The sequence below is a fragment of the Dicentrarchus labrax genome, unplaced genomic scaffold, assembly GCF_905237075.1.
Source record: "Dicentrarchus labrax unplaced genomic scaffold, dlabrax2021, whole genome shotgun sequence".
Classification (NCBI taxonomy): Eukaryota; Metazoa; Chordata; class Actinopteri; family Moronidae; genus Dicentrarchus; species Dicentrarchus labrax.
Window position 1 is genome coordinate 15,450,769 of NW_026136714.1, and position 13,184 is coordinate 15,463,952.

General features: G+C 39.3%; 1 protein-coding gene across 7 annotated transcripts in view; it reads right to left on the reverse strand.

The window, feature by feature from the left end:
• Window positions 1-1,482: 1,482 nt before the first annotated feature.
• The window catches only part of slc20a2 (solute carrier family 20 member 2), a 52,035-nt gene continuing 40,333 nt past the window's right edge, over window positions 1,483-13,184 (reverse strand). For 6 of the 7 annotated variants that reach the window (XM_051421679.1, XM_051421684.1, XM_051421685.1 and 3 more), the window contains exons 10-11: window positions 12,146-12,230; window positions 1,483-7,362 (exon numbers count right to left, since the gene is read on the reverse strand). In XM_051421679.1, the coding sequence (XP_051277639.1) occupies window positions 7,198-7,362; window positions 12,146-12,230 (250 nt within the window). In that variant the 3' untranslated portion in view covers window positions 1,483-7,197. Of the gene's footprint in view, window positions 7,363-10,587; window positions 10,673-12,145; window positions 12,231-13,184 lie in introns of all 7 variants that reach the window. The other variant, XM_051421680.1, reaches the window with a different exon arrangement.

Here is a 13,184-nt window from a genome sequence, read left to right on the forward strand (position 1 = left end):
AACTAACAACAAATATATAAATAAATGTCTTAGGACAGAACAGTCATGTACTAATTCTGTAGCAGAAAAAAAACAATACAGTTTAATTTCAGCTGGACTTTAAAAACACGCTGAAAGTTTAAAATGAAAAAAAAAAGTGAACCAGAACAACTGTTATATTAATTAGTTAGAATGACAACATACAAGCTTCTCCCTGTTTTTTTTTTTTTTTTTTTTAAAAAGTCACCATAAACCACAAGCTGGAGTTAAATGGACTTCCTGATCCCTGATGAGACTGTGCAGGAGTCACACTTTATCACAGCTGAAGGGCTTTTCTGTTATCAATTAAGATGAACACAAGAACCACAAATAAAGAAATCAGGATGAACAAATACCTTTCACAGACCACGAACAATGTCGCTGTTTCTGAGACACTGCAAACCCCCCGACTGCAGGGAGGTTATGGTTTCCATTTCTTTTTGGTTACTGATTTAACCAACATGAAATGGAAACCATTATCCCATTGAATGTAAATGGTGTCACTTGCTGTGTGCCAGCATCAAACCAGCATTTTTCAGCGTTACTGTAGAGACGTCTTAAATTAAAGCCAGCACAGACAGCCACAGTCCTGGGAACTTAAAGTGCAATCTGTGCCAAGTCACTGAATTATTATCTGAGCTCAAAACCCCTAAATAACAGCAGCCTGAAAAGATGTGGCAGTTTAATTCAGTCTTTAAAGAGGGCGGTTGCCATAGGAAACCAAATGCATGCAAAGTGGACGGAAATGAGCAGACACAACCACAACATTAACTATTTTAAGGCACAACACTATATTACAGATAACCAAAGCAGTCAAACGCGTATGTAAAATATACAAACGTTCTCAGTAAGGTTATGTAGAACGTTTCTTCTGGGAGTTAAATCAATTCTGTGTATGAGTTTAAAATGACCCATTTGATCATTGATTGATCAGGTTGTTTCAAACTGTTTGAAATACATTTCCAGATGTGGGGTTTTCAATCAAATCTGTTCAAACCGCACCAACAGTCTGTGTTAAACTCTTAAAAACTATAAACTAACAATGTATTTGTTAAGTATTGATAATGGTAAGACTTTAGATTTTAAACCAATTTTAGGGGCTTTAACAGCTAAATAACATTGCTGCCTTAATATTTGTAGCCATTAAAAGTATGGAACTGGTCCCCAAGAACACAGTGCTCCAGATGTTTTTATGAAGATTAAAACAAACAAAATAGTAGGAGTTTATGAAAAATTGTATGCCATACACAAATCACCACATATATCTGATAAAACATGGGGACATACAATATTTATGTTCATAAAAGGCTGAATTATATCATCTTGCTGCAGCTGTACAGTGTGTGTGTGATAAAGCAATACATACGTGTATTTGATCACATACAAACACAAAAAAGGATAGAAAATGTTATATCTTGAACTCAAACACATACTTCCAAAAATAAGACACACAACTCAGTGGAGTTTAGGTATTCTTTGTAATTTTAATTCCCATAATTTAGTTTAAATGCAGACATTTTTTTCACGAAAATCTTAAATAAAACATTACAGTACGATATATGCAAATCAGAAGAGCTTTAAGATTTCGTAGAAGCAGGCTACAGTTTCTTTAGATTTTTTATTCATTTATTTTTTAACTTTTGAAGGACCGGACAGTTAAATAGCAGTAAACAGTAAAAAGACAACACAGAGCTGTAAAGCCTGCAGGCCAGCCAAGGAGCACATTCTATTACAAAACAGACCGGAAAACTAGAGACAGCACGCCACATCCAGATGAAGGTCCGAACCGATGCCCCTCCACCTCTGTGAGGTGGTACTAGTTCCATACAAACAGGAGAGGTCGCTATTCCACCAGGGCAGGTGGAGCTACACAACCACAGAGTGACAGCAATGTAGTTGCACCTTCACAAGAAACAGCTCGTATTGCACATTCAGGGAGAAAGAAATGGCACGTTGTTATTTCTCTACATTAAAGGTTACAAAACAGTTAGAATGCAGTAGAAGCACAGTAACTCCCTCAATGGCAATGACACCATTCGTTAATTTATACTGATCAGTTGAAACACACTGGTCTAAAATGCTGTCCCTCTCTATGGGGAGGGGAAGTGGCAGACTCCGCCATCTAGTGGCTGCGTTCATACCTAACACTTTTTTTTTTTTTTTTTTTTTTTAAAGATGATGCAAATCTTAATTTGCAGTTATTATAATTATTGGCTTTCAGGATACAATATGAACTAAAGTCAATTATCTATAATTGATAAGATACTTTGACTCGACAAGGTCAATTAAAGGCCCTGAAAACCCATTTTGTCAATAAGCTTCTTCTTGTGTCCAACATAAACACACAGTTTTCTTATGTTAAGTTATGCCAAACAGTTTGGGTTATGGTTTTTATTCAATTTGAGCCATTACGGTCTAATAAATTATATTTATAACGCTGCCACCGGAGGAACAATTTTCACTTTCCCTCCCCATCATGAGCAGTGCATCCCTTTTGGCCTATCAGGACTGAAAATGCATGAAAAAACAAAGAATGACAGTGTGAGTTACAAAGGGGGGGGTGGGTGGGGGTGTTGCCTGCAGAGCTCGGTGATCCAACATGAACCAGAGATTTGAAGAGTGCTGGCTGGCATTTACAAATCAATCTCATAATCCAACACAAGGAAAGTTGATTCAGTCTCTCTTCATTGTTTACTGAGCTACACACAAGAGCAGCAAACGTTCACTAGCTGCAGCCAGTTTGCCTTTCCTGTTAGATGGGTTTCTGCTACTGTTCTACAGTAAGACAGTAAGATATAGAACATATTTTAAATAATGAGCTACCACATCGTTTTACCCTCCACACAGACTCACGGTAGCTGTAGGTGATACATATTAACACATTAATCATTGTTTAATCTTGGATAAATTTGGATAAATAAACTATTTATTTCAGAATATGAACAAAAATAGGTATCAGCTTTTAAAAAAAATATTTTCTGAAGACATGAAAAAAACCCTATACAGCTAAATCCCTTTGCCCGGCTCAGACCAAAGATTCACGACGAGACGTTGCAGCTGTGTGAACTGGTAGTCTCAGCTCGACTCTAAGTCTGCTGAAGGCGGTGTGCAACTCAGCTTGTCAAAGGACGTAAGGCATGTCACTTGTTTCAACAGCCAATCAGCTCATTGCAAAGTTAGCAGGTCGAGTCAGTTACAGTTAACTGTCAGCTGGTCAAACGTTTTTGGACGGAGAGAAGAGAGGATCACCTCATGAACTTGTTTGACAAAAGCCTTAAAATCTACCTATGGATCCATGGATGGCTCCAAATTCTTATAACTCTGGCTGAAGTAACTCTCCATCATTATCCTCATTTTACATTTTAGGACGCTACAAATTAAATCCAGCTAAAAAAAAAAAAAAAAAAAAAAAAAAAAAAAAAAGCCTGAAAAGTCGTTGTTACGGAGACGATACACTGTCTGTATAGTTGCATTGTTGTTGTGGACTGGCAGGTTTCTGAATGTTGCAGACCAACGTATTGCAAGTAGTTGCAAGTTTCATCTTGTCTCACTGCGAATGTTTGGTCTGAACTGGGCTTTAGAGGAGAAAACGAATGCAAAGTGTGACGATGTTTGAATGACACTTTCCATCAAGTTAGTGAGAAATTTTGCCCCCTTTAAGTTTACAGTTATTGCTCCTTTAAGAGGCATGGGCTGGGTTTAGCTTCAAGCAATGGCAATGCAACCATTAAAGCGAGACTATATAACGAATATATAAAGAAGAAATGACAAAATCCTCCTTTTACAAATGAAAAGATTAGTCAAAAGTTGTAAAACACACCCTTGTTCGATTCAATATTCTCAGAGGTTTTGCTGCTAGCTTGGACTGGTATGACCAGTAGCTTGTGTAGACAGATATTACTGTGTAACTGACACTACTTAATGCCCCTTCTCTTCTGTTTCTGTTACTTCATTTCTTAGCACATTTACTATTATCTTATAGTTGCTGTTACACTAGCTCGCTTTAAAGACAATGGGGAGGAATCTGTCTTAACAAAACCAGACTTCCTGTGCATTATGAGATTTCTTTTTAAAAGCAGTTCCACCAGGCACCTTTATTGTACAAGAGTACAAAGAGAATTTGAACACACCAGCTCTGTGCAGCCCCCTGTGTAACACACATCCTGTGAAAGAGTAAAAGGGTGTGAGCTTCAAGAGTGGTTACCTGCCAAAACAAGGAAACATTATGTCCTCATAGTCCAGTTATCAGTTACCAAGTTTAAGATTTAAGTTTCTCGACTACAGAGATTTTGCTTCAAGATTTCGCCTTCGGTGAGCAGTCGTCCAGGTTTTAGCAAGATGCTGTCCTGCTCTCACAGCTCATGATCAAAGCAGTAGGGAAACAAAATTACAAAGTGTTTTCATCTAAAATTCAAAAATAAAAATGGTAAATTTAAAAATCTGATCTATTGGCAACCGACACGTCAATCTACATGTTAGAAGAACACACTGGGCTTTGGAGGAAGTGTGGCACATGGCACCAGCAAGGTGAGACGTCCTGTAATAAGATCATTTCTCAGTATCACTATGATCTTATAACAACCAGTCCCCGTTTTTCCAATTTCCCATCGACCCCCACAGTGTGTCCTCGAAAGTGTCCGGAAGCTCGCCCAGGTTAAAACTCGGATATGGTAGAAAAATATATAGTCTTGATGAAATTTCTCTAGTCATTCTCTTCATTACTGAATTGCACCCATACATGTAGTGTTAACACATTGTAGTAGCAGTGTAAAGTGACAGGGATCATTATTAGCACGACTACTACAACAAAAACGAGTCATCGCTCGCACGCTTGCTCTCTTTCTCTCTCTAGACACTTCAGGTTATTTTTTTTTTTACTTGCACTTAAAAATTCATGGTTAATAGTTTGTCTTTCATTGGCATCATTAGGCAACAGTTTTTTTTCTCAGATACTCTACAATATGGTTACAATGTAAACACCACAGTACTTAATAATTTTACTGTATCTGCACAAAATAAAACACAATGTTACAAGGCAAGTGGCTACTTAAGCATAGATTTGTTCATGAGAGAGAAAAGAAAAAAAATGAAATTAGGAAACACACCACAAGAACAAAAAAGAACTTGCAACACCTGGCATCGAGTTTGTTCAAATAAAAAAAGCTTTAGACTTTGTTCATCTACAGGTCAGGTGACCCTGTTAAAAAGCTGGTGATGATCAGTACTATCCCCGCTGATACCATCTCATTTAAACATAATGATCCGAAGACAGAAGTCTTTTGATATTTTCGTGACATGAGCGGCCCCAAAACCCCCGCTGGGCTTTCGACTAGACCCTATAATATCTACCTAACCTTTAGCACTTAGATTGAAACATAGGTGATCAATAGACTGAATGCTTCTACACTTCAAAACAACAGCCCATTTTGAGGAGCTACACATGTGGCTGGGGTTGAATCCCCTCTCTTTCCACCTCTGCATAATTGGCTGATTTATAATACAACAGTTTTAGTGTTTTTTGATATGACACGACATGACAAAGGCTTTAACTTCTGGAGGCATCTTGAAAGCCGTACCTCAGATTTGTCACGAGGGCTATGAGACAGGAGGGTCAGGGCTATAGAAACAGATAAACCCTGGACTAAGACGAGTAATCTGACTGCTGATCGGGATGGGAGATCTGAAATGACTCGAACATGGACAGTGTATAGGTCAATATGAGGAAATGACTCCAGTAACTGAGCTTTATGTATGAAAAACAAAGGCAATCGGATGAAGATATGTGAACATTTTATGGGACCTTAACAGTGTTTTTGTCTCAGTTTTAGTGTTTTGGCTTCTGCTGCACATAAACTTCCTTCCTACTTTCAATCACCGTCTGAAACCGAAACATTTTCTCCAGAAGGAAACCTTTAGCTAAAGAACTTTCTGCCAACACTACTGAATTTACTGATAATACGATAAAATCAGAAGGAATATCTACAGGTTTGGTACATTGTTTTGAATTTAAATACTTTTTTTCCCTCCAATCAATATACCTCTGCCAACATTTGCAGCCTGCAAGTGTGTGTGTGTGTGTGTGTGTGTGTGTGTGTGTGTGTGTGTGTGTGTATGTTCATTGAGAGTATGTGTGTGTCCGCACACCGGGATGAAACATACCCTATAATATGACATCATGAAGAGGTGAAGAGGCCCTTATGACGTTTAAAAACAAACCAACCCCGCCCCCAAACTCTTTAAGGACAGTATTTACAGTACAAATTACAGTATAATACATCATTAAAAAATATGAGATCCATCTCTAAAAACATACAGGAGCTCTGGACAAATATCAATCCTACCGAATCAGGTTTCTATGGTATCATGTAGAAAATAAAAAAGCAGAGTGACAGTCCCCACCACCCCTCTCTTTCCATTTGGCCCTAGTTGTACCTGGCTAGCATGTTAAAAGTGAGATGATGGATGGGTTGGTTGACCACACGCACATCTTTTCTGCTTTTTTTTTTTTTTTTAAACTTTAAAGCAAGCCGCAATACAACAAATCACACTCAATCCAATATAACATTATGTACAGGGTTTTTTTTTTTCTGGCATTTTGGAACAATATTAATAAGCTCTTGATCAACTATGCTACCTGGGATTGCAGGCAGGATGATATATAACTGCAGGCATGTTTAGGTGTTAAGAATTAACCGTATAATTATTTTTAGTCGTGTGCTTTCTCTTTTTTTTTTAAGCTCATGATTTTTTTTTTAAATGAAGAGATGAAAATGTTTCTCCAGCAACCATAATTCTTGTAAAGAGTTACTGGAAATCTCCCTATTATTGTCATATGTACAGCAGATTGAATGGTACGGTGAACACACTGGTTACACACTTTCTTATGCACCCCAAAACGAGAATAAATAAAAACCGATCAGAAACTCAAATGAGTCAAAATAGATCTCTGGACTACGGAGCCAGGCAGCATATGAACCAACCCTCCTCACATCCACAGTACAACCAAGTCCATCTGTTCACCTCTGAACTCTCGTCACCCCTGCCCTTTCCCCTCTCTTCATTTCCTTCATCCCCCCCCCGACACTCATGCTACGATTTCTACCCAAGTTTCCTCTCTCTCTCGCTCCCTCTCTCTGACTATCTCATCTTCCTCTGTTCTCCCTCCCAGCCACGTGCCCTTCAGACGTAGGGCAGGATGCCGTAGACGAATAGGGCCATGACGGCAGCGCTGAACAGGCCGGCCACGGGGACCGTGACGAACCACGCCAGGAAGATGTTCCTGAAGAGCCGCCAGTCCACTGCTTTCTGGGAGCGGATCCAACCCACGGCCACGACTGAGCCCACCTGGAGGCCGCGGCCAGGGAGGGGAGAAAGGAAACAATCAGCAGCGGCACAGAACACAATGCAAAAGACACTGAAGAGCTGCAGGTTGTTCAGGCTTTCCTTATGATGTTTTCTTGCTTACTTATATTTACTGTATGTTTAGCTACTATTTGTCCATCTAGCTCTAGTGGACTTGACTGCTGATGAATGAAATTGCCATTGGAAGACTGTAATACAGGCCAATACAATAGGTTTAACACAATAATAGTCAAAGGTGGATGAAGTACTCAGATCCTTTACTTAAAAATTATTTATTACATTACACTGAAAATTCTACTAAAGTAAAAGCACAGAATTATTATAAGCAAATGTGCTAAAAAAGTATAAAAAGTTAAAAGTTACCCCACGTATTGTAACGTGTAAAATCTTGCAAAGTAATATTATAAGAAAATAATATTAAATAGAAATGTTTAACTAAAGTTCAAGTACCTCAGAACTGTATTTAAGTAAAGTACTTGAGTAAATGTACTTAGGTGTATTCCACCACTGATAATAGAAAAAGACCCACAGGTAAATCCGGGCCTCCAAACAGAAAAGCCGTACACATCCTTCAGCTCTTCAGGACCAGCTCAGTCCAAAATATCTGTGTTAGTTAGAGCAAGCCGATTTTAAAAGTTACTACTGCATTTCATTTTTGGCTGTGGAAGTCTGAAATCAGCAGTTCTGATGTTACAAAAATCTTTTTGGGGCTTTAAAAAAGGACCAGTGTGTAGGATTTATTGGCGTGTAACAATTTAGTTGCAGATCACACCGCTTCATCCTCACCTTCCAAGAGCGAAGGAGAGTCTACGGGGGCAACGAAACGTGCAGATAACATAAAAAAATCATGTTTAGTTTGTCTGTTCTGGGCTGCTGTAGAAACATGGCGGCGGACCTCTAGATATAAAAGGTTAATTGTAAGGTAACAAAACATGAAGATTCCTATTTTCAGGTGATTATATAATAATAAAAACATACCTATGAATATTATATTACACTTCTGCCAACAGAGCCTCCTAAATGTTACACACTGGACCTTTAAATCTAACAAGAAGATAGTTTTGGGCGAGTTTTCTCAGCTGATGTAATTCTTTCTGCTCATGTCAGACCTCTCCACCAATGAACTCTCTCACCTTTATTCAAATAATCAAGTCAGAACAGAGTTAAATAAGAAGACACTTGAACACGTTCCAGACACCTCCAGTGTGTTGGAGTGGCATGTGCAGTGACTGGTTTCAGCTGTGTTTGTGACAGTGTAGGTGGGCGGGCCTTAAAACTGTTCCTGCTCTTATACGGCTAGAGAAACATGAGACTCCTTCTGTCACACTCTCGACTAAATGTGGAAGGTCAGGTCAACAGAGACCAGCCGTGTTTGCAGGAGATACGTCAGTCTGAATCAAAGTTACGCTAGAGCTTGACTGCACAAAAATACTGTCAGGGAAGGAGATGTTAGCCAGGTAGGTCGACTTCTTTTGTTGAATTAAACAAAAGTATTAGATTCTCCTTCTTTTGGAGGATTAGCATTAGTCTAAAAGCAGTCTGTGTGGAACAATATCTAAACTGTGTGGTCAAGAAGTCTGTTTCCGCCAATTGTAGTATTTTAGGCATGCAGCAGTAAAGCCTGAACTCAGTGCGACCCCAGTGTTTGTGCTGCTGACTGCCTGTAGAGCTTTTGAGAAAACGAGTCATTGTACATAATCACACCACAGCGCTCCAAACACCTGGGCTCGGCATTAGTTCAGTTTGATCTGCACACATTTAAAGAAGCCAAATACGTAAAGAAAATAACCACTCTGAACTGAGACCAAACCGAATGGATGCCCATCACTGCTCAAACACACTCAAATTCTCTCAGCAGTAAGGGAGATGTTTACAGATGTTGTTGGCTACTGTCTAAAAACTTTTAACCTTAAATTGAGGAAAAATGTCTTAACGTGAAAAAAGAAAAAAAAATTATGAATATCTTTAAAATACAGATTTTGTCCAAAAACATCTGTGGCTCCCCTGCACACAACCATTTAATCAATCAAATCACCACCACAATTATATACCTCTAACTATCAGTAGGTTTAGCATTTGGCATAACAGTTGATTATGGGAGGTTTTAGGGAAGAGAGAAGGGTATTTGGAGGTGAGAAATGAAAGTAAGGTATAGATGGCAATGTTGATGTTTAGACAAATTTATCATCAGCAATTAAATACCAGTTTTGAGTCTTGTGCAGTTTCCCTTCAGCAAAATTTAGTATTCATCTACATCATAAACATACATTTAGGTCTTTATAGATGCAGTTCTTATGCAGTAAAATCTTATCACTTGTTTTGATCCAACATTGTCAATAAGATGCATGTTACATTGAACTTCATCCCTAATATAGGCTACCAATTTGAAGGTAAAACCAGCTAGTAAAGCCAGTTAGCTTAGCTTAGCATAAAGACCTGTAAATGGGGAAACTGCTTCCCTACCAGCACCTCTGAAGCCCACTAATAAATGGTGTTATATCTCGTTTGTTTACTCAATAGAAATGTTGTTGAATGAGTTTTACATTACGTGCTGCACTATTTCTTGGCTGGGAGCAGTGACTTCCTCGAGTAGAAATCAGTTTCTGTATGGATTAAACAAACCAGATGTAACAAGTAGCTAGCCGTTCCCCTGATTCCAGACTAAGTGCTATGCTATGTTAACCGGTTCCTTGCTACAATTTTATATTTAACAGTCAGATGTAAGAGTGGTACCAATCTTTTGATCTAACACTCCCAAAATCTCAAAACTATTCCTTTAAAATATCTTTGTTAAATTCAAGTTTGAATTTTATCTGACTACAGAACAATGTGATACTTCTATAATAATAATTCTATAATAATAATAGTACTTCTCATCTAATTAACAAATGAGAATGTGAACAAGTAGATCAAAATCTTGCTAAAAGAGTCTCTTTGATTTAAAAAAGTACAGATCAATAGCTATACACTTGTGATATAATGCTTTATATCTAATAAGCGTGCATCGAATTTCATCTGATTTGTTGTATAAAGGTCTCCTTTAATCCAAAATTGGGGTTTTCTGCCGGAGGAAAACTGCAGGAGAGGTCAAAACAGCAACTTTAGGAGTTGTGATTGGCTTTGGCGATTGACAGCTACAGGTGAAGCGATGAAGTGGAGCCCAGAGAGGGCTCGCTAACACGGCCTCACCACCAATGACTCCAATACCTTGCAGTGGGTGGAGCTTATTGGGATGCCCACATTTGATGCAACAAGCACTGTTAGCGCACTCATTACTTCAATGCAAAATCCGCTGTGAAGACAGATGAGTGGAGAGACACAGAGAAAGATGGAGAGGGAGGTAAAAAAGTGGAAAACAAGTATGACAGGTGGGGTCGGGGGGAGGAGGCTGGTGGTGGGGTGGAAGAGTGGGGTTGGGGGGGGTCTGCTTGCAGTCAAGCACAGGAGGGTGGAGGATCCACACACCAAACCATGCCAGTGCTGAAAAGAGAGTTGGTGGGAATGAAACAGGATGAAACATCATGATGGGACATGGTTGGGGCTGGAGGTGTTCCTACTTCTTCCAGCCTGGATCCGACGTTCCTGAAAAGAACAGGGGAGAGGGGCTGCACACAGCTGCCTGGGGCTGGACATGTCTCGAATTGTTTGTCTTTTAATGCAGTTAAAAGCTCAGTGGGGTCAGATGCAGGTAATTAAAGGGCAATTCTGGTTCTTTACAATTTGGGTTTTATATTCATAGTTTTGGCAAACAATCCAAACAGTTAATTACACAAAGGTAATTACTAATATCTGGAAAAAGTCAGAGGTTACTCAAACAACAGTTACTGCACAAGTAAATTCTACAATAGAGACTAGATACTTTCTGATAGATAATGATATAATAGATGTTCCAGCTTAACTACAGGCAAGCGTCCTTTCCGGCCCTTGATCTTTGATTTTATATTAGAGCAGGTTTTTAGAGAATATAATAATATTAATAACTGTAAATAAAAAGGACAGATTAAAATAATTCAAATTATAAGCCCAAGAGGTGCTATTTGAGCCCTGAGTAGTCCCTGCAAATCTTGCATCCCACAGCAATAAGGTAGGACAAAATGCATGTTGCCTGGGAGGTGAAACCAGGTTAAAAAACTCCCCAAATCAATCCCTGCTGCTCGTAAAGTCTACTGCTGTGACCGCACAGTAAAAATTAATGGCGGCTCAGATGAGTGTATCAACAGTTTTAACCAGACTAGACTATCTGTTCTGTATTTTAGCAGCTGGACAATCAAAGGACATAGTTTAGAGAGAATTCAGAGTGGAAATTGTAAAACTAGCATTTTGAAAGGTAAGGGGGCATGTTTCATTGGAAATGACTCCTTGCTAGTTTAACAACCTTACTGATCATTAGGCTGCTGTTGTTTCTTGCCATCAGACTTCAGCAATTACTTTAGCTTGTACAGTGTTATAACTGAGAGAAATAATAATAAATAAGACCCAAGTTTCTGCCACAAGAATCTAAACTTTGCTCTCTCTATTTAAATGTATTTATTTATTCATCAGAGCATCCTTCCAAACACAACCAGGAAAAAGAGATTGTCTGGCAAAAATATGAACATAAAAATGTGGAAAATCCACTTAAAGTATCTGATTGCAAGGCTGATTTGGAGTAAAGTGGTGAGTTTATTTCCAGTCCGGTGCCCTGGGAGACAGTGTGAGCTCCCTGTCCCCTGGAAATGCCTGTAGGGGAGATGAGAGGCCAGCTGGAGGGGCCGCTCAGTCATACCTTGCAGTGTGTGGTACTGACAGGGATTCCGATATTGGAAGCCAACACGACTGTGAGTGCAGAAGCCAGTTCAATAGTGAATCCACTGTGGAGGAGGAAGGGGAGAGGAGAGGGGGAAGCAAAGAGACATCCTTCATTGTACTGTCTGGGACGTGCTGCTGGTAAGGTGAGCTCACACCATATTCCAGCATCCACAGTAACCACAACAGAACATTCAGCAGATCTTAAAAGTATGCTCAACACACACACACACACACACACACACACACACACACACACACACACACACACACACACACACACACACACACACACACACACACACACACACACACACACACACACACACACACACACACACACACACTAAAGACCACATTTCTATCAGGTCCTGGGTTTTGGAAGGTAATTCTTAATAAAGAGTAGAGCTATATGTGGTACACAGACATAGCTTTGAGTGTGTGAGTTTGCTGCCTCGTGCGGACTAGGAGACACTTCATCTGAAGCCATGTCCTGTTTCCAGAACATCATTCACACTGACACCAGACCAGTTGGCACACAGGAAAGGAAAATCGTTAAAAAAAAAATATTTTGGCTCGAGATGGAAAACTGGGGATTGTAATTAAATAATAAAAACAGGATAAGAGACATATAAGAGAGAAATATGAAGAGAAACTGGACGAATGAGAAAGCAACTTGAAGCTGAATCATTAGCTGTTACTCCTTTCATTGCAGTTATGTAATAAAAAAAAAGAAAAACAGCCAATAAAACTCTCAAAGAGGTAAAGCTCTGGGGGCAGACACTGTTGAAATTTAATTGGTCAAATCTGCAAAATGTCACTCCAGACGCCACTGTGGCGCTCATAAAGAGCAAGCACCAATCTATTTCACAGCAGTGCTCTAATCATTTGAATATAACTTGAAATTGGTGCTCGCTTAAACTGTGTGTGCAGAAAGTCTGCATAGGTGGGATCTCCTGGTGGCCTAGGGGTTTAAGACACTGACCATGCATCTCTCTCTCTCTCTCTCTCTCTCTCTC